Source organism: Plasmodium gonderi, assembly GCF_002157705.1.
Source record: "Plasmodium gonderi DNA, contig: Chr12, whole genome shotgun sequence".
NCBI lineage: Eukaryota > Apicomplexa > Aconoidasida > Haemosporida > Plasmodiidae > Plasmodium > Plasmodium gonderi.
The window spans coordinates 343942-370464 of NW_021628937.1; the positions used below are offsets into that span (position 1 = coordinate 343942).

The 26523-nt window shown below is 28.3% G+C and overlaps 5 protein-coding genes across 5 annotated transcripts; 2 read left to right on the forward strand and 3 right to left on the reverse strand.

Annotated features, from left to right (window-relative positions):
• Positions 1-2822: 2822 nt before the first annotated feature.
• PGO_120520 (glycerol kinase) lies at positions 2823-4328 on the reverse strand (the record flags this gene model as incomplete). Its single annotated transcript, XM_028688848.1, has 1 exon — positions 2823-4328. The coding sequence occupies one exon, from the start codon at positions 4326-4328 to the stop codon at positions 2823-2825; it is 1506 nt and encodes a 501-aa protein (XP_028544649.1).
• Positions 4329-6643: 2315 nt separating this feature from the next.
• PGO_120530 (60S ribosomal protein L17) lies at positions 6644-8387 on the reverse strand (the record flags this gene model as incomplete). The annotated part of the gene is made up of 3 exons (XM_028688849.1): positions 6644-6934; positions 7796-8064; positions 8348-8387. 3 exons carry the CDS (start codon positions 8385-8387, stop codon positions 6644-6646), a joined length of 600 nt encoding a protein of 199 aa, XP_028544650.1.
• A 5016-nt stretch (positions 8388-13403) lies between these two features.
• PGO_120540 (hypothetical protein, conserved) lies at positions 13404-14801 on the forward strand (the record flags this gene model as incomplete). The annotated part of the gene is made up of 1 exon (XM_028688850.1): positions 13404-14801. The coding sequence occupies one exon, from the start codon at positions 13404-13406 to the stop codon at positions 14799-14801; it is 1398 nt and encodes a 465-aa protein (XP_028544651.1).
• An 830-nt stretch (positions 14802-15631) lies between these two features.
• PGO_120550 (hypothetical protein, conserved) lies at positions 15632-20089 on the reverse strand (the record flags this gene model as incomplete). Its single annotated transcript, XM_028688851.1, has 1 exon — positions 15632-20089. One exon carries the CDS (start codon positions 20087-20089, stop codon positions 15632-15634), a length of 4458 nt encoding a protein of 1485 aa, XP_028544652.1.
• Positions 20090-22814: 2725 nt separating this feature from the next.
• Positions 22815-24524, forward strand: PGO_120560 (hypothetical protein, conserved; the record flags this gene model as incomplete). Its single annotated transcript, XM_028688852.1, has 6 exons — positions 22815-22902; positions 23038-23119; positions 23389-23452; positions 23685-23758; positions 24014-24125; positions 24474-24524. 6 exons carry the CDS (start codon positions 22815-22817, stop codon positions 24522-24524), a joined length of 471 nt encoding a protein of 156 aa, XP_028544653.1.
• Between the last annotated feature and the right edge of the window lie 1999 nt (positions 24525-26523).

The window sequence follows — 26523 nt, forward strand, 5'->3', positions numbered from 1 at the left end:
AAAAATAAAAAAAAAAAAAAAAAAAATTATAAAATTTTAAAAAAAAAAAAAAAAAAAAAAAAAAAAAAACATTCAGAAAACTAACCTTTAATTCATAAAAAATATTGAATTAACATAAAATAGGCACAAGTCAAGACTAATTAAATTTTAAACTTTTCCAGTTACCTGCTTACATATATACAAATTTCTTTTTTTTTTTTTTTTTTTTAATGTTTTACGCTTGTACAAAGAAAAAAATATATAAATTTGTTCCTAAATTATATGAACAGTTCATGAGATTTTTATTTAGTATACATTTATATATATACATGTATATGTTTGTAAAAAAAGATAAAAAAAAAAAAAATAACTGTACAAAAAATTTGGCAATTTTCAATAAATATTCGAAAAATAAACAAAATTTTTTGTTCTGTTGTAAATAAAAAAAAAAAAAAAGAAAGAAAAATCGGTTATAAACAGCAATTTTATGGTACCGGAAAATTTGCAGACATCCCGTTGTTTACGACAGAAAAGTTTGTAGAACAAATGTAATTTTAAAGAAAATAAAATTAACTAAAAAATGCGGAAAATGTCATTGTAAAAAGTATATTAAGAAGTGTGCAAGGAAAAATTAAAATAAAAACAAAAATAAAAAATAAAATAAAATAAAATAAAGCAAAATAGAACAAAGTAAAACAGAACAAAGTAAAATAGAACAAAGTAAAATAAAATAAAATAAAGTGGAATAAAATAACGCGAAATAAAATAGAGCAAAATAAATAAGGTAAAAATGTCAAAAGTGAGGGATGAAAAATGAGAAGTAAAACGTGAAAAGCAAAGAGGAAAAGAGAATTGTAATCATTTTAGGTTTATACCTATCTTTACCCCTATTCTGTCCTATGTACTTTTTTTATGTTTAAATAGAATAATTAAATTAGGTGTAAATTCGGGTATATATTGTGCCTATATATATATATATATATATGTACCTAATGGAGAAAAAAAATTCCTCATTTGAATATGTTAAATAGTTCCCATACTGTTCCTACAAAAAAAGTAAACAGTCGTCTCCATCCGTGTACAAATCGTGTACATATATATAATATGTATATATATATATGCATGTGTGCACACAAAAATGTATTTTTCCTCATACTCTTCCCCTAAAATTTTTAATTTCATGATCTCCCTTCAGTTTCTAATCGATTCCTATTCCAGAACATTGCATTGGTTTTTTTTCTCAATGATTATTTTTTCCATCAAAATTTGACAGAAAAAATAAATGTACTTTTAAAAATATTTTCATAAAAATTTTTTTACCATTATCTCTTTCTAAACATTCTTATTCGTTAATTTTGTATAGGATAAGCTTTTTGCATTACATTACAACATCATGAAAAATTATATTTACTTGTTCTTTGTAAATGAAAAAAAAAAAAAAAACAATTCCATGTTACCGCCTCTTCAGCAAAAATTTAAATATAACTTACCGTATGTTGTGTGTTAATAATCCACTGCATAGGTGAATTTTTACACACATATTTGCTAAACAGAAATATATATATATATATTCTAAATCGGTTAAATCATCAAATGGTTAACAAATTGAACACTTCCAACGACCTACCTTGCCACAAAAGCAATGTGCACACTGTATATTCCTTCTTAAAAGAAGTCAACATATTTAAGAAGGAAAATGTCTTGCATATTTTCCCCTATAAATAATTTTTTTTTCTTTTCGTTTTTTTATTCAATCACTTAAAATTTCTTTGAGACTACATCTTTTCTAAACAATATACATAAAATTGTAGAAGTAAAAGACATTAATTTCAACTAAACCAGTGTGCATAAGTAGACAAGCACACATTAACATATGTGCATGCACCACTGAAGGATAAAAAAAATGAAAACAAAATAAAGTAAAACAAGACAAAATAAAACTAAACAAAATAAAATAGAATAAAACTAAACAAAATAAAATAGAATAAAACTAAACAAAATAAAACTTTTTTCTCTAGAATATCCCTCACAACAACTTCATGCTATGCTAATTGTGCAAATGTCATTCTCTGAAACATTTGCTTTACGTGAAGTGAAAGTTAAAAAAAAAAAAAAAATCAGCAAACAGACAAAAAAATAAACAAAGAAGCAAGCAACAAGGGTGATGAGTATATACGATGAGAAAACGTCCCATTTTTTTTAGCGACCAAACGGATTCTCACAGGTTAGTAATATTGTTGTTTTATTTTATAATTTTATTTCACTTTGTTTTATTATTTTATTATGATTTTTTATTTTTTATTTTTTTTTATTTTATTTTATTATTTTATAATTTTATTATTAGTATTTTTTTCTTCCTTATTTTATTTTATTATTTTATAATTTTATTATTATTATTTTTTTCTTCTTTATTTTATTTTTTTTTTTAAATCGGTTCTTTCGTTTTGTAGTTTTTATCGAAACAAGTTAACAACCAAGCTCATATATCAAATGAAAAAAAAAAAAAATTCTAATATTTATCCCCCATTGTAAAACAAGCACTACTTTAATATTTTTTTTCTTTTTCCTTTAAATATTAGAGTTGTATAAACTATTCAAAAGTGTGCATAATATATGTGTATATAAACGTGTAAAAATACATATATTTATATGCATGTACGTCTGGGGATATGCACATGCATGTAGGTACATATATACAAAACATTTATATCTGGCAGCATGTTAAAACATGCACATTTCTGAAATGGTTAAAAAAAAAAAAAAAAAAAAAAAAAAAACTGTCGCATTAACAAAAACAATTAGAGAGATGAGACAAACTAATAAAAATAATTTGTCCAAACAAGTTACATCTGCAACAATGATCTCTCGACGGCTTTATTCCACTCGGTAATTTTTTTTTTTCTGTTTTTTTCATCCATTTTTGAATTAAATGTAAAATCGCTATTTCGTATTAAGAGTTTAACAGAATCTAAATCGTTCCATATTTTTTTCCCCAAACCAGCCAATACAGCAGCACCTAAAGCTGTTACTTCTGCATGTGTAGAAACTTCAATTCTTGTATTTATTATGTCAGAATTAAATTGCATAAATGCTTTATTTTTAGTCATTCCTCCATCACATCTTAAGACATGTAACATTTCTATTCCCATGTCTGAAATTAATGATCCTACAATTTCATTTAATTGAAAAACAATGCCTTCTAAGAGGGATCTAACAATGTGTTCCTTTCCAGTGTTAAATGTCATACCTGTTATACATGCCCTTGCATCTGATCTCCATCTGGGTGCATATAAGCCACTAAAAGCTGGGACAAATACAACACCACCAGTATTTTCACAATTTTCCATAATATAGCTAGTTTCACTTGGATGTGAAATTAAATTATTTTTTAAAAGCCATGATACACCAGAACCTGCTGTACCTATAGAACCTTCCAGAGCATATTTCGCTTTATCATTTTCATTCAATTTATAACACACTGTAGTAATTAAACCGCAAGACGAATATACAACTTTATTTCCTGTATTTATTAATAAAAAAACTCCTGTACCATATGTACATTTCGCTTCTCCTTCATCATATATAGCTTGGCCAATACATGCACTTTGCTGATCTCCAATACAACCAGTAATTGGTATATTAGCATAATCTGGTACTTGCTCAGATTTTACTGAACCGAAATTAAAAGTGTTATGTTTAATTTCTGGTAAAACTGACATATTTGTAATACCAAACATTTTACACAAATTTTCATCCCACGTTAATGTATTAATATCCATCAAAAGGGTTCTAGATGCATTTGTTACATCTGTGTAACAATTTCCTTTCGTTAAATTGTATATTATCCATGTGTTTATATTTCCAATTACCACTGTACCATCATCTACCTTTTTCTTAATTTCTGGATTGTTTTGAATTAGCCATAAAATTTTAAAAGCGCTAAAATATGTGTTAAAATAGGTTCCTGTTTTTTTCTGGAAATCATCATTATTATACTTTTTTGAAAACTCCGAAACTGTATCTTCCACTCTCGTATCTAACCATACAATGGCATTATATAGCGGTTTTCCTGTTATTTTATCCCATATGATTACAGTTTCTCTTTGATTCGTAATACCTATACATGTGATTGTTACATCTTTGTGCTTTTCTTTTAAACTTTTTAAACCCTCGTTCATAAGTGTGTATAAGTTATTCATAATTTCAATCGGGTTATGTTCATACCACCCTGGTTTAAAGCATTTCTGCTCATGGTTCATGCTGTTCATGTGCAGCACTTTTAATTCCTCATCGAAAAATATCAATTTCGTTGACTGGGTACTTTGGTCGATACTTAATATAACATTCATTTTCTCTTCTTTGCTTCGTTGTCTCTTTGCTTCGTTGTCTCTTTCCTTTTTTGTCTCTTCCCTTTTTTGCCTTTTCCCTTTTTCGAAAGTGTGTAATTCTTAGTTTTATTTACGCAAATTGCATGTAAAAAGGAGGATCGATCTGATGAGGAGATAAAAAAAAAGAAAAAAAAAAAATTCCAAGTTACCGTTTCTAAAGTGTTGTTTTAACACTTTGTACAAAAAAACTGTTTCAATATGTGAGGATGCCAAAAACATGAAAAAATAGCGAGTGACAAAGTGTGCTGAAAAAATAAAAGTTTTGAATGTATTCGTGGTATATTTATGCCTGAAAAAAAAAAAAAAAAAAAAAAAAAAATCTCATAGCTTTGGTAGGAGTATTTTCCAGAATATTCGTTAGGCAGTTTTAATTTAATAGGCAATCTTGAATTTGTTATAATGTTGTGTATTTGAAACAATTTCTCAATTTTTGTCGTTTTTTTTTTTTTTTTTTTTTTAACGCATAATTAGAAATGAATTGGTGTATAGGGCATATTTACAAAATTTGTTTAAGGTGTTTTCCATGTCACGCACAAAAAGGGGATCATAATTATCCTCGCATTTATTCATATATGTACACTTTATTTTTATTTTATTTTTTATAGTCACCACTACCCTTAGAAGAAGACCGTACATTTTGGGTTCTCGTAGGGATGCAATAAAGCAGAAATTCAAGCATGTGTTTGTGTATGTGTTTGTGCACGTTTTTTATACACGTATTTACACAAGTGCTGACCGATGGATCTACACCCGTTATTTTTTTATTTTATTTTTTGAATAAGATCATTTTTAACCTCTGCTCTTCTTGGAGATTAAGGGACGCAAATTAAAAGACAATTTTTCAATTTGGAAAAAAAAAAAAAACCACACTAGTGTACATATGTACCCGTATTTACGTATGTATATATTATATATGTATATATTTTATATGTATATATTATATATGTATATATTATATATGTATATATTATATATGTATATATTATATATGTATATATTTTATATGTATATATTTATACACACGCACAACATGAAAGAGACTGTATCAATTCACGTGAGATACACCTCTTAACTTATGACACCGGTACGTGGCTCAACATCTCATTTCCACGTCATTAAATTTCCCCTTTTAAGTTTCATGATCGGTTAAATCAGGAAATGAATCATTTCATCTTTCACACCACATTTCAACTTTAGCAATCACTTCCCCATTTGGTGTACTAATTTAATTCCTTCACTTTTATAGTTTGATATGCCAACAGAATAAGTTTGGGGTCTGATATGCTTCGATGAACCGATTTGTCAAGCTTTATTTCATTTCACCTTATTTTGCCATATTTTGCCATATTTTGCCTTTTTTTTTTACCATTCTTCGCCATATTGTGCCTTATTTTACCTTTCCGATGAACCTTCTTTTATCAAGTCAGTGTCTCAACATGGAGAAAAATACATGCACGCATTTACTAAGAACAGAGAACAATATGTACTTAGCAATCATCCCTTATATCCCCTTTAAAATAGTTTTTTCATAACAGAAAATCTAGTGTACATATAAAATGTAATCCTTTTTATTTTTTTTTTTTTTTTTTTCTACACGTTACCTCTGCTTGTGAAGTAGAATTCGGAGGGTCTGCTGACTCGACATATATTGGCGAATTTCATTTATGTATTTGAGTCCAAGTGGGGTGAGGGGTATACATTTGTGTGCCTTTAATCTTCCCACTAATTTTCAACATAAAAAATTCCACTACAAATTAAAGAGACCATGTCAAACGAATACCTCCATACTCAAAGCAACATTTTTTTTGTGTAGACAAAAAATAAAATTTCCTTGTAAAAAGGAGGTTTAACTATATACATATACATATATATATATATATATATATATATATATATATATATATATATATATAGATATATAGATATATAGATTTCATTCCCAAGACGCCACATACCAGTGCTTATTTTGCAATGCACACGGCAGTTTTATAATGACATGTTTTTATATTTTTATGTATTTTTGTATTTAGTTTTTTTCATTCCATCATGTGTACATAAAGATGTGCAGTACATACACATATATATAAATATATACACAAACATAAGTGATCGTTTTAAAGTTTTTTCTTTCCTTTTTTTTTTTTTTTTTTTTTTTTATAAATCCATTTTAATGATACCTATTTTACATTAACAATCAAAAAATAACACGGGAATATTTTTTAAAAAAAAAAAAAAAAAAAAAAAAAAAGCATGCATATTTTATAACACCACTTACTTTACGGTCTTTTTTTCTTGTTCTTTTTATTAATTTGCTGTTTAGATATATTTAATTTTATCAATTTTTTTAACGTAATTTTAAATGGGAGTTCCTTCTCCTTTTCTGCATTCGTCAAAAGAGATTTCTTCGCAGGTTTCGTTATCTCTTTAGCAATTATTTGTATGTGACATGGTGAAGACATAAAAGGATTAATTCGACCATGAGCTTTAAACGTTCTTCTTCGTCCTGCACGAGCTCTATTAACCATCACATGGATTAATCTCAATTTGCTTACTTCCAAATTTCTTGCCTATTCATCAAAGGGAAATATACGGAAAAAAAAAAAAAAAAAAAAAAAAAAAAAGAAATAGTATAAAATGGGGTCGAGAAAAAAGGAAAATAACAAAAAACGGGAGGAAAGAATGAAAAAATAATAATAAAGGTATCATCTTCTTTGTCTCTTTAAAACTTGAAAAATGCAATTAATGCCAATACTTTTATTGCCCTATAGGTCTACACATATGAACGGGCTTATATACATATATATATGTACACAACACAGTAACGTACAAATTTTCTACAAACAATCTGCACAGAAAAAATCAAGCAAAAGGACGTTCCATACTTATACCATGTGCATTTTTTTTTTAACATGTTGTAATAGAAGTAAAACATAAAAATGTATAAAAGTATTCACTATTATATATTGACAAAAAAAAAAAAAAAAAAAAAAAAAAAAAAAAAAAGGGGGAGAGAGGAGAGGTGACAAAAAATAAATGACAGTATGTATATCTTCCTGTTTACACAAATATGCACACTTTTCATATTTTCATACTTTCATATTTTCGTGTATTTTTTTTTTTTTTTTTTTCAGTCAAATGCCTCAAATAATCATTCTTTAAAAATAAAGAAAGTTATTCATTACGAATTAATAAATACATAAAACATGTACTTAAAAATGGTAATAAATTATCTTTATTTTTTCATACTCGTCATCGTATCATCATTAAAAAAAAAAAAAAAAAAAAAAAAAAAAAATTAAAATAACAAAAAATTGGACAGGAGTGGAGGAAATAAAAATGGAGAATCAGAATAGAATGAAAATGAAACGTGACAAATATAGTCCTTTGTTCGTTCTAGGTAAACGAAAAGGTTGGCAAAAAATTATTACCTCTGCATTGGCTTGTACATTATCCAAAACATTTAAAAGAAATTTACATGATTTTGTTGGCCATCTTCCTTGGGTATGTCCAAATTCTTTTGCTTGATTTGTTCTTCCTACACCTCCATTATACCTACGAAATGGCACACACCTTTTTTTTTCAATAACATCATTCAAATACTTTTTTGCGTCCAACAATTTCATTCTTCTTATAGCCCTCGCAGTTTCATATGTATTTTTGAAATGGACCCTTAAATCCATACCTGCCCCTTTGGCACCTGAAAATGGAGAAAAAAAAAAAAAAAAAAAAAAGGGAATAAAATTTGCGAATAAATTTGGTAATGTGAAAACAAATCTACATTTTATAAACAAAAAGAGTGGGTGTGAGGGGGGAGATATACGATTATATCAACATTTCCACAATTTTCCACTCAAATTTATGTGCATTTTTAAGCAACGTCAAATACTTGAGTAGCACACTGAAAGCAAGAAAAAAAAACAAAAAAAAAAAGCGCTACTGAGCAGTTAGCCTTATTTTATTTTTTCTTCTTTCTTTCTTACATTTCCCAAGGTCCCTCAACTTTTTGGCATATTTAACCATTTCAGAAAAATTGTAAATTCAAAGCAAAAAGGAATTTTTAAAAAGTGTTCAAAGATGGAATATGTTTTTATATATATATTACATATATAATAATATATATATATGTATTTTTTTTTTTTTATTGCTTTTACATATTTTCTTAATTATTTATCCTTGCGGAAGAAATAACTACATAAATCAAAGTTCCATTCTCAATTAAAATTCGAAGTAAAAAATTTTAACTGTTCTTTTATTTAAAGTTTTTTAAATAAAAGGATATTTATTTTATTTTATTTTATTTTTTTTTTTTTGGAGAGTAGCATAAAATTAAACGTAAATTTTTTATCACTTATATTTATAGGAGGATAACAATTATAATATGCTCACACTATAACCCAATAAAAATGACACATAAATTGTAATCTCTCAAGATTGTAATAACCAATAAAAAGCTTGAAATTTACTGATAATTGTGCATATGTCGAAGTGTTCAAAATATAAAATCTAGCGCTACTTCAAATTATGCATTTTTTTTTTTTTTTTTCTTTGTGCACAAATATTTGTTACTCATTTAAATGTGCGAACATGAAAAAAAAAAAAAGGTAAAAAAAAAAAAAAAAAGAGGAACACTAAAAAACAGAAGCATGTTTTTCTTTATCTAATATATATGTAACACACATGAAATTAGGGATGGGCGTGAGGAAAAGTTGTCCTTTTAGAATTATTTCTATACATTTTCGTCGTGCATATATAAGTCGCTTTTAGTTATATAATAATATGATTGATACCCTCCCATACCGACTTGGATAGGAGGGATTATACATAAAATATAAATAAAATGCACATATAAAAAACAACGTTACCTGAGCAATATTATATGTGATACATTTAAGAATATATTTAATGGTGATAGTGGGTTTGCTTAAATGTTTCGTAAATATTATATGTAAAATGTATTATATGCTAACAATTTTTTTTTTCCCCATACCCGCTGGATATCTGAGGTAAGGAAGGGGGAGAGAGAGAGAGAGCAAAGGGTTCGCCGCACTTTTTTTTTTTTTTTTTTTTTTTATGGGGGAATTTTTATCTTGTAAAAGTTGTGTATCATTTTATTTTCTCTAAAACGTTATCAAATACATTGTTTTGAGCATATCTATGTATATACCTTTAAAAAAAAAAAAAAAAAAAAAAAAAAAACACCACTATACTATTACACTATCAGAACAAAATGAGAAATATTATCCATATGAGGCTCCATCCATCCTTTCGCGCACTTTTGTGGGTTATACTTTATATATACATATATATATGTGTGATTTTTCCCCTATGCTTAATATTCACAATATTCCGTTTCTTGTATTGCATTTTATGTTTGAATATAATCTTGTTCCTAGAAAATCAATTGTTCAAAATAACTTTTCTGTTCCCCCGTACAACCAATGCTTATAGAGAAGAAATATATTACAAAAAAAAAAAAAAAAAAAAACTAGTTTCCAAAATTCAAAACGGGAAAAGTGGAAATGCGCAAGTTTTATAAAGACGGGCATATATAAAATTAAAGGTTTGCTCAATAAACCAAATGGGATTAAACATAATAATTCTACATATTGGGGGAAACAAAATAAAAATATGTTTGAGAAAATATGTTTGAGAAAATATGTTTGAGAAAATATGTTTGAGAAAATATAATTGAGTAAATATTTCATACACTTAATAAGACAAAAAACATTTCTTGCAGTTCTGCTTTTACGAATACAAAATTTTCCAGGTATTAGCAAAAGAAATTCGCACAAAACTCACATATAGGTACATCACCAAACGTTTATGGGGTGAATTTGTATATATATATCCAAATTGTTATGAACTCTTTTTTTTTTTTTTTTCTTCTTTTTTTTCATGTGGTCGATCACAAATAATTCTGGAGAATACACAGCCTACAAGGGGGGTGACATCAATTCCTTATATGTCAGATTTCACACAGTGGTACACATTTTTTTTTTTTTTTTTCTTTGTCATTACATGTCATTATTGTTCAGACAAAAATAGTATTCTCCAATGAGTCATATTTATGTGTTAGTTCCTACAGGTCATACATATATATATATATATATATATATATATATATATACAAAATAAATAAAATAATAAGACCTCATTAAGAAAGGCGCAAAATTTGCATGTGTCGTTTAGCCGTGTTACACATATATATGCTATGACCATTTTGCATGGAATATTTATTTAATTAAACAAACACGCTGAGAAAGGGACACCTTTTGATCTTATGTGTATGAAAACCTATTAATTTTCTAACCATTATTTTTTTTTTTTTTTTTTTTTTTTCCCAAACATGTCAAAATAGTTTGTAGTTCCAAAAATAGCTCATACGAAACACACATGCCTATTTATATGTACGTATATACATACGAACATGTGAGCGAATTAGAAGAGAATTATTTCTCTATTCACATTTACAAAGTTGTCACACCTATTTGTTAAGCCTACAACATGTCTCTCAGCGTCGTTGGGACAATTAATTATTCAGGAGTAAAGACCTTGAGAGTAATCTCCCCCATCACATACGCACCATCATAAACTTTAGGACGCATTAATAAAAATGAATAAACATGCATAAACATTCAATTTTGGCACCATAAAAAAAAAAAAAAAAAATGACCCCCTAAGCTCATGCAATCCATATGTATAGAGAGAAATGAACAAAAAAAATATGCCCATCACACACAGTTATGATTCTTAAATTCTTGAAATTTGACAAACCTCTTTTGCGATAATATAAATGATGTTTATGCTGAAATGAAAAAGTTTATAGTGATGAATTAAAAAGCTGAATAATAGAAAATGTAATAATTGTACGTTGTTCGTCACATGGTAAGGACACTACGCTCTCTCCCTACACTCACCCACATCTTAACATTCAAGCATTTCAAAATTTATACTCTTGTTTCAAAAAGAGAGTAATGAACTGTGCAAGAGATGGTGTTCCTCCTTAAAGTTGTTCTCAAGGAAACGCACAGAGACAAATGAAAAATGAATGTCGAAAAAATGTGGGAAGAATGTGCCATAAATGCATACGAAAATGTGGCGTGTCATAAATGCACAAGAAAATGTGGCCTGCCAAAAATGCATAAGAAAATGTGACCTGCCATAAATGCACAAGAAAATGTGGCCTGCCAGAAATGCATAAGAAAATGCGACCTGCCATAAATGCAGAAAGCAATACGAAATCGTGCCGTGGGAACGAAACATAAAAGGTAGTAAAAATAAAATAATAAAAACAAAATAAAGGTTGGTAACACTCTCACTTAAACGTTTTAAAAACTTAAATACTTTTCCATATATAAATGCATATATGTGCGAGTGACTAACAGCAACCTGTTTCCTATACGCACGAATAATTTTTCCCTCCTCTGAATACCTACGAGTTAAAATAGTCATAAATGTATAACACCATGATGTTGTAAAATCTTCATTTTTCTCTCCCTTTTTTTGGCATATTCTACTTCGCTAAACCACAAACGCAGGTGCTCACACACATATTATATATAAACAAGTATTCTTATAAATGAGCGAATGAATGCACAAATGAAGGTACAAAAAAATGTACAAATGAATGCACAAACGAATGTACAAATGAATGCACAATTGAATGCACAAACGAATGCACAATTGAATGTACAAATGAATTCACAAATGAATTCACAAATGAATGCACAAATGAATGCACAAATGAATGTACAAATTAATGCACAAGTAAAGATGCGGGTGAACAACTGCATTAATTTATGCCCTCCTTTGCGCAATAATTTAACGCACACATGCACTTGTTGCTCATTGCGTTACATGTTACATATTACATTTTTTTTTTTTTTTTTTTTCTTTGTACTCTCAACAGAGCATTTGTGAATTAAGGATTCAAATGAAACATCAATTTTCTTCGAACAGAAAATCCCATAGAAAAAATATGCACAGAATGGTCCAGAATTTTCTATTCCTTCACTCTACGTTTTTTTGCCTGAACAAAAAAAAAAAAAAAAAAAAATGCATATACATATGTACATATATATGTTTATATATATACCTAAAAATATGCATGTTCATAATTTTTTTTTCTATTTTGTCATTTTTTTGTGCCTTCTTTTCCTTTTTTTTTTTTTTTTTTTTTTTTTTCTCTCCATTATATTATTTACAAGAATTAATGACGCCGAAGCACCTAACAGTTTACTGCTAAAGAATTGTACATTTTCTACTTTTATTTCACATCACGTGTATGTTTATATTATAATATACACATGTGTACTTTTCCCTTGTTTTACGAGTTTATTTCCCACATGCCGTCCACTTGGAAAGGGAGTTAAAATTACGCAAAGCAAAATTTCAAGGATGACATGTGGCTAGCTGTTAAAAAAAAAAAAAAAAACAATCCCCACAGTTTTGTGTATAAAAGCGAAATGTTTACTGTAGGATAATGGGCCTTAGGAAAAACAAGATTTAATTTTAATAGTTTAACGTTTACTTATGTAAGAACCTTTTGTTTACATATCAAGCATGATTTAAACTTGGTTCGAAATGACATTTTGTGCTTCATCAAGATATGCCATAACGGATAGTAGTATGGGCATTTAAAGTAAAAGGAATAGCAGAAATAACAAAATAGAATGAAACGTAAGTAGAATAAAAAGAGACAGAATAAAAACAAATAGAACAAAAAAAAAAAAAAAAAAAAAAAAAAAAAAAAAACAAAAAAAAAAAAAAAAAAAAAAAAAAAAAAAAAAAAAAAAAAAAAAAAAAAAAAAAAATAGAACAAAAAGAAACAGAATAAAAAGAAACAGAATAAAAAGAAACAGAATAAAAACAAATTGAACAAAAATAGAATAAAAACAAAGTCCAATAAAGAGCAAGTAGAGGAAAGGAAACCAAGCACGAGTTGCAGCATAACCAAAGCTAGTTAAAACCAAGGGGGACGTGAATTAAAAAAAAAGTCAACACTAGAGAGAAGGAACTAAAATACGAATTAGGAATATGAGCGAGCAATGCGTCCTAATACCGGGAGAATTTGGAGTGTTCGTGCAGCTCTTCATCGGCTTTGTATCCATGGGAATATTATTAACAAAATATGCTTTTGAAAAACCCAGAAGAACCTTTATTAAATTTTTAAAAGATGTAATTGTCATCATATGTGGATCTATAGTATTACATATGACAAACATATTTACATGCATATTCATTTCCCGATATCATATATTGTCATATTTATACAAAATTGATATGGACGAATGTTCCATATATTTTATTCAAATAATAATTGATGCAACATTAGGTTTATATGTAGAATATAAATTATTTGCTTTATTTAAATTTATGAAATTTAGAAAGGAATATTTATATAACAATTCCACACCAACTATATATAAACCGGTTGATGCATTATCACATTATTCTTCTTTTATCAATTTTTCAAATAATAAGGATGAAAAAAAATTGAAAGATCACAAAAACATAAGCAATAATAAAATAAATCAGAATTTTCATCCAAACTCGTTAAGCTTAAATAATGAACACATAGAACAAAAAAATTCCAATGCATCTAACATAAATCAATCGAAAAATATATCGACCCAATCTGATTCTAACAATTTGGAAACGTTTAATATTAGTAACACATACACAACGGATAATGCTTTGTATAATTTTGCATCCCAGGAAAGTATTGGAAATCAACTTATTACATCCCATAGTGCCACCGAGAAAACATTAGAAATTGGATCAACTAGAACGAATGAGATAAACAACATTAGTAAATACCAAGAGGGAGTAGTAAGAAAAGGTGATAAGTTTCACGAAACACACAAATGTGATACGTATGAAAAAGAGGATGAAAATGTTAATAACGATATTGACATTGACAATATTAGTGCGAAAAGGAATGAACATAACACGTATGAAGAATGCAACCAATATGATAAGTATAAAAAATATTATAATAGTAATTCCCAAGATTACAAAAATGAATTAAAATTATTAACAGACGAAACACCTAATGAAGAAGTATGTATTCAGTTAAATGAAAATAATGAAAATAATAAAGAAACTACAGTTATATATGAAAACAAAAATTCAGATATGTACAAAAAAATTGAAGAAAGCTATATGGATCTTGATTTATTTCAAAATATTTTAATATGGCTTTCTGTAGTCATAACGGCAAAGTGTATTTCTTTTCTTATTTTTTTTTTATTTTCCCCTTTTTTTAACATGTTTGTATTGGGAACAATAGCCAATATTACTGATATGAGATACAAACTTCTCGTAGTGATGGTCATTTTGCCTTTTTGTTTTAACTTCATTATATATTTTTATACCGATAGTATAGTTAAATCCAAGCATACGTGTAGAAGTGTAAATAACGACAAGATATAGTTTTTTTTTTTTGGCTCTCACGTCCGCTAAATTCTTTTACTTATACAACAAGCATATTCGTTGCGTCCTTTTGTTCTGTTTTTTTTTTTTTTTTTGTTCCGTTCTTTTGTTACAACCATTTGGGTGTTGTTTTAATCTACAACACGTCATCTTTGATGTAAAATTTTCGTTTCTTATAAAACATATTAACACTTTTTATCATATTTAGATGTGTAACCAGAATATACATCTATTCGTTTGTTCGTTCCTTCATTTGATATTCCTTTTTTTTTTTTTTTTTTTTTTTTTTAACGTATGCTTTTTTTTTTTTTGTACCCCTTCCCCCTAATAATGCATATTTTGAATGCAGAAAAAAACTTATGTTTTAAAATTCTCCAACATGTAGTTATCATTCCTTTTTTTTTTTTTTTTTTTAAAAGTATTAAGCACAAATTACTTTTAAAAATTAATTGAATGAATCTTAGCAGTTTTTCATAAAAAGGGAGGAAAGATATTCACACATATGCAACCGGGGTAGCCGTGCATGTACACATATACACCATTTGCTATTCTTGCAGAATGAGTAATATGTATAAGAAGTATTTTCCCAAAAAAAAAAAAAAAATAAAATAACAGTTTATTTAGGGAACAAAAAAAAAAAAAAAAAAAAAAAAAAAATTGTACCGCATGCGTAAAACCATTTTAATATACACATTAAAAAACACATCTATTGGTACACTGCAAAAATAACAAAAAAAAAAAAAAAAAAAAAAAAAGCGAAACCAGACTAGGCAAAATAAGACAAGGCAAGCAAAACCGAGCGAAGCCAAGAAAAATCTAGCGAAACCAAATCAGGAGTCCAAAAATTCGCTGACATTCTGAATATTTTCAGACTCTGTGTCCTCCGTCGCATCGCTGTATGAACTGTTCACGTAAATATTGTGCGTAATTATATTTTCAATTATGTTTCGATAATTCTGTTTATTTCTCTCCTTTTCTTCCCTAGCTTTAAAATAATTATGCACAGCTTTAAAAAAAAAGTACGTAATGAAAATTATAATACTTAAAATGAAGAGAAACAAAAACCAATTAACATATTTCTCCTTCTTCGTTAATCTATACACACCTCCTTGTAACACTTCCCTAATAATTTCAACCTTATATGGATTTCCCCCAAATTCATCAAAAACGATAATAACATTTGTTCCTTCGATTAACCAGTCTGTTGGTATTCTCATATATCTGGTTAATGGAATGCTAATTAAATTTTCATTTGTTAGAATTTTCTTTTTCTTTTCCTTTTTCATTTTTTTTTTTTTTTTTAATTTTTGTTCTTCATTTATTTCATTTTCGTAACTTTCCTTGTCATCAGTTACCCAAAAACTTCCTAACATGTGGTTATTAATGTAGACAAATCCTCTACTCAATCCATCAATTTCTTTTAATTTTTCATCATACACAGATAATTTTAGCGAATATTTAGATCTTATATAATCTACATTTTTTATAAAATACAGTAAGGTGTACCAAGTTAATGGAGAATTTATATTATTCTCATTCACCTTGCTAAATTTATTTAAATGCTTAAATATACCCGTTTTGCAATAATATTTAATTTTGTTAAAAAAAAAAGAAAAAAATCCAGACGAGCACATTTTTAAAAATGAATTGGTTATACTTTTCATATTTGTTTTTTTATTATCCATTAATGATTCAAAGTTCACATTATTGTGATCCCATTTATCACTTACGTTCTTTGATACATCATCCCTCTCATCATTTTGTCTGTTTTCTACCTTGTTCATTAAATGTGGTTTTATATCATTATAATCAAACATATTGTACAATTTTTTATATATTTCTACATTTTTTTCATTTTTTATTATTTCCCCATGCAAACCAACACAATTAAACAAATCGTATTCATTCCTTGTAACAATAAATATGAAAGTGTTTGTGCTTTCTGCATCATAATAATTATGTACATTACGTGCATTTTCATCATACATGCTGCTGTCGTGAGCATTTCGATTGTTCCACATTTTGAGAGAAATGTTCATGTCGTACGACAAATCCTCAAAAATGTAGCCATGTTTTCTGCTCGTATTTTTGTTTCCATATTTCCCTTCTTCTGATTCTGTCCCTCTGTTGGTCTCTTCGCGAACTTCTTTTTTCGCAAAGTTCTTGTTCCCTTTATTGAGGCCACTTGTTTGTAGTTCATCGCCTGACTCGTTCATAATTTTTTTTTTTTTTTTTTCATTTTGTTCAGAATTGTTTTCCTGTTTATTCTCCCCATTTCGTCTGCTACTCTTATCACCATTCATTTTTTCGCCATTCCTTTCGCCATTTTTTCCACCATTTATTTCGCCATTTCTATCGCCATTCTCTTCGATGTTTTTTTTTTTTTTTTTTCCAGTGTGCGCATTGAAGGTGAGGTAGCTATTTTGTTGACTCAGGTTGGTGTGCAGTCCTTTTTTTTTCATTTCATTTTGGCTAGCTTGATCTTGAATAAAAAAATAATCGTTTTTTAAGTCGTTTAAATTTATGTGATTAAGAAAGTCAGTTCTTATATTCTGTTTTGGAAACCCCAGCCCCAAATTTACACAAATAATGTAGATATTTCTAGCGTTTATTATTTCGATATATTTATACTCATTAAATCCGCTATATATAAATTTGTTGTCTGCATATACATACACATATAAACTGTAATTGCTAAGAAATAATTTTACATAGTTTAATTCCTCTTTCAATTTAATTATGTACCATTGAAACTTGGTAAAATCCAGGGTTACATAAAAATGATTTAGAACATTAATTTCGTGTACAGAATGTATGTAACTAGTTGCGAAAAAATTCGAAAAAATGTTCATATGTTTAATTATATTCCTCGATAATAATTTCCCCCTTGTGCTATTTTTTATATATTTATTTTTGTCTTCTTTTAAACACATAATAGGACCCAAAGTTGCAGCATTCAAAGAATATAAATATTTATCAATAGGGGAATATACCTCCTTTTTCTTAACAAACGAAATTTCATAACTATAATTAAACGATGAATCATAAATAATTTTCTTCTTATGTTCGTTATATATAATACAACTAAAACTGTTTATATTGTAATTTAAAGGACCAACCTTTACATATGTCCCTCCTTTCAAATTATGGTTACAAATTATTTTAATAGCATCATAATTGTACATTTCAATATTCTTTGATATCTTAACTGGTCTTATGTAATCCTCATTTTTTAGTAAGTAATGTCCATATTTGTATAAAAATTTAAAAAGTTTTTTAATATGAGAATATAATGGTTCCTTCTGATTAAAATACACATCCAAAGGTTGACCAGTTTCTTTACTATAGTGTTCCAAATATGTGTGTGTGTTATTTATGTTGTTTCCACTGTAGAACGGGAATATATTAAGGAACACTCCGCCTTTCGCTATAAACACTAAAATGTTAAATGTTAAATCTTTAAAATTTCTTATGTGCCCTATATAATTGTTCTTGCTGTATCTACTACTCTTTATCCTTTTCACTCCTACTCGTATTCCATCCGTGGGGGCCTTTTCTGAGGAATGTGCTTCTTGTTCAGCTGTCTTCCCTGCAGCCTTCTTATCATTGCCCTTTACAAAACCGGCATTAGCAAAATCGCTACCATTAGAGCAGCTACCATTAGAGCAGCTACCATTAGAGCAGCTACCAGCTGAATCGCTACCAGCAGGCTCCCCCGTGGGAGTAGACTCCTCGCACGGCCTGCTTGGATATCTCTTAAACTGTTTATTATCGATGTCCAAAAGTTCACTAACAGGAGAAACGTTTGATGGAGAAGAATCATAAACTATGGGATCCTGGAAATGTCTCTTCAAAATGCTACCAGAATTTACATTGTGTATACTGTATTTAGCACCTGTCCATACCTGAGACCAGATGCAAGGTTTATTTAATTGGATGCATTCATTATCAAACCAATTATTATGAAAAAAATGATTGTAGCAATTATCTCCTGCATAAGAACTAATAAACTCATTCTTAATGAATGGATAATTTGTAGTCAATGTATTTATTTTTTGAAAATGTTTTTGAACTATCTTGTAAATCTCATTAATATATATTAGCCCCAATTCATATTCATTTAAAATTCGCATATATTTGTTAAATCGGACGTACAGAAGATATCCTAGAGTTAGTATGTAACTTCTTCTTACACGTTTGAAAAAATTTATAATACAATTTAGGAAAGACGTACAAATGCTGCTACTTCCACTGGTCCTACTGCTGCTACCACTAGAAGATGTGGAATTTTTAAAATAACTATCCACATTACAAATATTTTGAAAATATTTTCTTCGTTTCAAATCTATTATTACATACATGTAATAATTATCAAAAGTTTTGTCTATGTTGACATAAATAATGGGCCCATTATTGATATTTGTAAATTTTTTCAAGTGTGGAAAAATGTAATTAAACCATTTTATAACTCTCTTAAAATAATATAAACTATAAACCGTATTAAATGATTCCTCGCTTTTATTATATATTACTTTTTTTTTATGTATTTCTTGTTCTATATTAACCCTTTTCACATTTTCATCAAATTCATTTATAGATCTTTTTCCATTATTCCATATATCAAAACGGATAAATTTTCCTATTCTTTTTGTTAACTTGTTTTTTTTCTTCTTCTTCTCTACATATACATTCTTAATATATTCATTCAAATTTTTATTAAACAAAATATATGTGGGGATGTTCGCATTATATATATTATTTATATACGGTCCTATATCTAGTATCACAAAAAGTCCATTAGATGCACAGAAATTTAATAAATAAAAAAGCTTAGATTTTGTAATGTCGTATGCATCTTCCATATACTCATTTTCTGGCCAGAATAAAAACGTGTATACTGTATTAAAATTTAATTCCTTTATTTTTTTTAATACTATATAAATATCTCGAACACTCATATATATGTAAGGAATATATGCACTCAATATGAATGTTTTGAAATTATTAATATATATAAGTCTATTTACATGGGTAACTTCAAATCCCGTATTATTTTCCTTATTCTTATTTTCTCCCATATTTTTTTCATTACATCCATCTTTTATAAAATTATATGTTATTATATTCTTTTCCTTTGCCAATTCTTTTCTTCCAAAAAGATTCTTTAGCTTGAACACAACACTTCTTGACCCCTCATTCTTCTTTGTAGAAGAATAAAAACAGGAATACCCTGTTTCTATATTTGAACCAAAGAGGAACAAGTAGCATATTAAAGAAAGGGGGTTCATTTTAATGCCCATTATCTTCGCCTCTCATTGTCTTTTGTCGTGTCTCTCGGCGTGGCATCTGTCTTACCTTGCGTTATGTTCTGCTGTTCTGCCACTATGCTGTTCTGCCACTATGCTGTTCTTCGTTATGTTATGTTATTTTATATCTATTTATTATATTTTTTTTTTTTCCCGGCATGGAGAAAACTGGGTATTTGTTTCTGCTATTTTGCTTTTGTTCTGCTGTGGGGGGCATGTACATGTGGATTTCTCTTCTCCTTTTTCTCTCTAAAAATAGATAGGTAAAATATCACCGTTTGAAATATCACTTTTTGAAATATCACTTTTTGAAATCTCACGTTTGAAATCTCACGTTTGAACGGTTCGTTATATCTAACTATCCACTTCTAACTTGCCCTACCTCTCCCCCATAGTGCTTAACAATGTAACATGTCAGTCGTAGCTCTTCCCTATCAACCCACTTACGTGCAGATATGTAGTAACCTATGGACACACACGTATGTGAGTAAATTTTCCCATTTAAGTAATCTCAAGCCTGTGCATCAACACACACAATCTGATGAACAGAATGTATTACACACACCAAAAGCACAAAAAGAAAACATACCCGTTTCAGTAAAAAAACGACAACCCCCAAAGCACAAGAACGCGATGGCGTGAATTATGAAGAGCAAAAGTGGACAAAAAAATAAAATAAAAATAATTAAATTAGATTAAATTAGATTGAATCAGATTAAATTAGATTGAATCAGATTAAATCAGATTAAATTAAATAAAGTAAATAAAGTAAAATTAAATTAAATAAATTAAGTAAATAAAATAAAAAGGAGTGAGAGACAATTCGTTCAGGGGAAAAAGCTGTGGTATATTTTTTCTTTCATTTTTGGCATCATCGCAATATGTGTAACACTTATCCGATGGATTTATTTACTTTTTTTTTTTTTTTTTTTTTTTTAACACTCTTCCTTATGCATTTGTTTTTTTCCTTTTTGCTTTACCTTTCAGCATAGTGGAACCCCATGGGAAGTAATGTCTTAGTTTCTTCTCGAAATGCAGTATATATAATATTTTTATACCTTGATACTTGTACATTTCAAAGTTCATACTAATTGCATGCATAATAAACGCATACATACTATATGCACACATGCAAATTGCATACATACCAATCGCATACATGCCAATCGCATACATACCAATTAAATACATACCAATCTGTGCATTTTTTATAATATATGAATATTTGTCATGTACATATATCCTAATATGTTATTTGAACGCAAAAAAAATATAAATATTTGGTTCTTTTTCTCTTCACCATCTCCCCCACAATTGTTTATGCCACGGAACTAGTTATGGATGTAAATAACAATCTCACAATTAACATGCTGAAAAAACATTGCACGCTTAACAACAATATAAAAAAAGAAGAAAAAAAAAATTCATAAGGTAGATTTATTTGTTCCTATTTTTTGTGAAGATTCATTCTGTGCATCTTTTTGGCACCTTTTAAAATTATTCCCCTTCTTTCAAAACATGAAATTGCAAAAAAAAAAAAAAAAATGAACCTAAGTGGGTTACTTTTATAAAATTTCCCATGCGTCGACATCAAATTGCACATAAGCAAGAGAATACCAAAACGGATTTGCATTTCATCTAATTTAGTATAATTTCATTTCACTTAATTTAATTCCATTTCACTTAATTTAATTCCATTTCACTTAATTTAATTCCATTTCACTTAATTTAATTTCATTTCACTTAATTTAATTCGATTGCATTTAATTTAGTTTAATTTCATTCCATATTGATTTTTTATTCCATAATTATAATCCTTGTAAACCCATGGATATGGAAAACAAACAATTAGGTCGATTCATTCGTTTTCACTGATTTCGCAAAAATATATATTATGTAACAAAAAAAAAAAAAAAAAAAGAAAAAAAAAAATTTTAAAAACTATACATATAAAATAAAGCATCATTAGGGACGTTTTTTTTTTTTTTTTTTTTTTTTTTTTTATGAGCTATACCCCCAATTGTATAAGATAAAAAATATCCTTCAGGTTAATTCACATGGTATGTGTAACGAGGGTTTAACTTAGGTATTGATCTACATATATATATATATATATATACAGGTACAGATATGTCTACACATTACTTGATTCTGTGCAAATGCTGGTGCAGGATTCTTCCCACATCTCATAAATGTATATGAATCAAGATATTAATCAATTTCTGTTGTAATTGAATTGTTGCAAGTTGCATATACTGCATGTTACTCACCTCGTTCTGTTAGATTCTATTATACACGCATGTGTGTTGCAGAATGACCTTTTCTTTTGCTTTACCTTCATGCCAAATTGAATGAACACTAGGTAGATGTATCATCGGCTAACACTGTCCTTTAGAAAAATGTAAAGCTGGGAATCGTTCACGAAAAAAAAAAAAAAAAAAAAAAAAAAAAAAAAAAAAAAACCAATCCATTTTCTTTTGTCTATTTTTTCCCCAAGCATTTTATGCTTCACATGTGAGCGGCATGTCTAATTTAAACACACACATGCTGCTGCTCTTCACACATGTACATAACACATATGCACATAAACATAAGCACATAAACATATGCACATAAACATAAGCACATAAACATAAGCACATAAACATAAGCACATAAACATATGCACATATCCCCTCCTGCAGTTGAACGAAAATCCCAAATCAACATGAAGAATACCGTGCTTCGAATAAAAGCCGATTTGGAAAACGTTAAAAAATTATACTGTGATAATGACTTTCTGTGGGCCTTTAACAGTACGAATTGAAGGAATATCTCACTCTTTCTTTTTCTTTTTTTTTTAAAAAATTTTTTTTTTTTTTTTTGCCTTGACGTGACATAATTAACATTTAAATACAATTCCATCCTTTTTTTATTTCCTCCTTTCACAGTTAAAGACAGCACATCTTCTCTAACGAGAGAAAATATACAATTCAGAAAAACAGATATTCTGGAAATTCCAAACAGTAGGGGGTTTGTATAAAATCTTGAATTGGTGCACGTCCATCCTATTGTGCAAACAGACCTATACATATGTGTGTATATATTTTTATGAAACTTCTTTACTACATATGAGCATATGAACACATGTATATATTCATATATGAATATATTCACATATGGACATATGAACATGTCTCCTTTTTTACACAAACATCATTATTCCGCTTTTCTATCATCAATCCTGTATGGTACCTCCAGTTTGGTTTTTACCCATCCTCCAATCCCCTCTACTCCTGCAGAACTGCAAATTTCATGGTGAAATGGACTGAGTACCCGAAATATTCCACAATAAACTTCGTAAATGTATGGACTTAAATTATGCTTAAAGGAATGGGCACATTAACGTTCGTTCATGTACACACACATTCATAAACATGCAAGTTTTCTTATACATCAAAGAAGAAGGAATCATAAAAAAAAAAAAAAAAAAAAAAAAAAAAATTTGTACACAATGATGGACGTATCCCCCACCATCATATGTGTAATATTTTTTTCGTTCACCTTTTTTCTCCCACTCTCCATTTTGCAACTACAGACAAAAAACAGCTGTTCCTATGACAGTACAGCAGACAATGACTGGCAGGATTTTGCCGCATTTGAGTGCAGGGGGTGAGACATACATGAGCAGTTAAAAATATAAAAAAAAAAAAAAAAGAAAAATGAAGCAAAAAAATGAAGAAGCGAAAAATGAAGCAAAAAAATGAAGAAGCGAAAAATGAAGCAAAAAAATGAAGAAGCGAAAAATGAAGGAAAAAAAAAAAAAAAAATCACACTGAAAAGAAAAAATAGCGTGAATAAAAACTATATCCCACTTACGGACACACCAAAACTAACGAATTAAACATTTTCCTATCTTAACTACAGGATCGAACTTGTGGAATTCCTACCTCATGGCAATTTCATCGTTGAAGACACAAAAGGAAAAATTTATTACGACGTAAATTTGTCGGATTTAAACTGGTGTGACTATAACCAGGTATGCTAATGTCACATTCGTTGTGACGTATTCTTCTGCTCTTTTTTTTTTTTTTTATCTCATTTTTGTTTCCTCTTGTGCACATTTATATTTTCTCACCTTTCTAGAGAAACTGCTTTTCAGGAAAGCACATTTTGAACTAATCGAAGGAAAAATGAAAAAAACGAATTTGTTCAAATGTCGCTGTTCCTGTGTGTGAGAACAAGCACAAACAAGCTTCACAAATTCGTTTTTTCCTTTTTTCTTCCCCTTTTTTTATGTTAAGTTGGATTTATTTGTTTGTCTCAAAGATGAGTACAATAAATAGCTTAATTTTTTATTAAATTTTTTTAATTCCACTGTGTTTAGGATCACGAAATGTGTGTGGGAATTTACAACGTTGAGCATGAGATTTGTTAAAGAAAATATTACAAAATCGTGAAACTGTTACTTACAGCTGATTGTGCGTAATATATGCATACACATGCATATACATATGTACACATACACGTAAGCTTATGCTTGTGCTTGTGTTAGTGTGTGTACTAATTTTAATTCGTTTGATAATGTGTTTTCATATCATCAAGAGGACAAATGTGTTTTTACGCAAGTGTATATGTTATATATTAAAAAAAAAAACTTTCAAAAATGTAAAATATGAGGAAAAAAAAAAAAAAAAAAAAAAAACCAAAAAAGAGAATAGGGGTAGAAATATATATAATATATTCATCAAGTGTGTGTGTGTACCTATCAGTAACAAATCCACATGGCTTTTTCTTAAGTGTATAGTCTTGTTAAACAAACCAAATAAATTTATATGCGCTTGAAAAGAAGTATAAAAAGGGGACGCAAAATAAAAAGAAAATGACGTGCAAAATAAACAAAACAGAAGCAACGATGGCGAAGAAACGTTGACGATGAAATGAAGACGAAGAAATGAAAAAAAAAAAAAAAGAGCTGTTATGCCTCGTGAAAAAATTCGCATGAGTACATTTGTGTAACGTTTACACGCGCTTGCGAAAAAGATTATACAAATTTACATACATTTATTTTCGTATGCTTATTTTTATGAAAAATAAATAAAAATCATTAAATAGTGGATGATTCATTAAATAGTGGGTAAACGATTAAATAAGGGAGAATAAACGATTAACAAAAATGAATAAAAATACGTACGTACGGGTACGTGCGGCGAGGAAAACATCAGTTCCCGTAAATTTTATTATTATTTTATTATTATTTTATTTTATTTATTTTTTTTTTTTTTTTTGCTTAATCAAGTAATCATACTCATTTAGGAAGTCTACTGAGAAATAACTTTTTAGAAAACACATATGACATGTTCAACTGTTTTCTCCTTGTAATATATTAACTTACAAAAGATTGCGCTTGGAATCACACTTTTTTTTTTTTTTTTTTGATGTGTGTGTACATTTCTTATGTCCTTGTTACGCATGAGATGCATATATATGCATATATGCATATACACACATACATGCACACATATATACATATCTCAATTTTGTAAATCTTCTTCACATGAATAATACTTCAATTTTTCAAGTTTGTAGATAATCAAGCAGGATACAATATATACTTCTATATTGGTGTTTTCACTCTAAGTTTAATATATAATTGCGTGTGTGTTTTCTTCAAAGGCTATTTTGCGGTTCTTCATAAGCAGCTACCATGTGTGTGCATGTAATGTACATATATATATATATATATATATACAAAGCACGAGCTCACCTTTTTGCACTGTTAATATGGAGACATTTCCACTGTGTTGTTCTTTTCCGTCACCCCATATAACCTTGTTTTGTTCTTTACTTCACGTTCCTCACATTATGGATGATCTACATCTCCAAATCATATTCATCTCTTTAATGTATTCTATACCACCTTTCTATCTGGCAGAAATATCACATCAGCTGGTATTTTACATGCGTAAAATTGTCACACAGAAAAGGTCTCAAAACAAGAAAAAAATATAATTGTGAAAAAATATCTCCCCTTCCGTAAAGAATGATTTTGTCAAATATGTTCCTATTCACCATATTAGAAAAAGCTATCTTTTCGTTTCACAACTCCAAAAAAAAAATTGTCCATTTTTATTCATTCTACTGATAAACTAAAATGGGGGGAGATCTGATAGCTTGGAATGGCCCGGAAAAAAAAAAAAAAAAAAAAAAAAAAAAAAAAAAAAAACTGTATTTTTATTCTTTCATTTTGTCATCATGGGTATAACAAATTATTAATTGTCTTCCAATTGAGGGACATCATGCAGAGGCTTCATATTCATACATCTAAACATCTTTCATAATTAATTGTTTTATTTAAAAGGGAGGAAAATTTATAATCTCAATTAGTAAAATATAGTTTGACATTACATAAGTTCTCTTTTTCTCTCTTTCTCTTT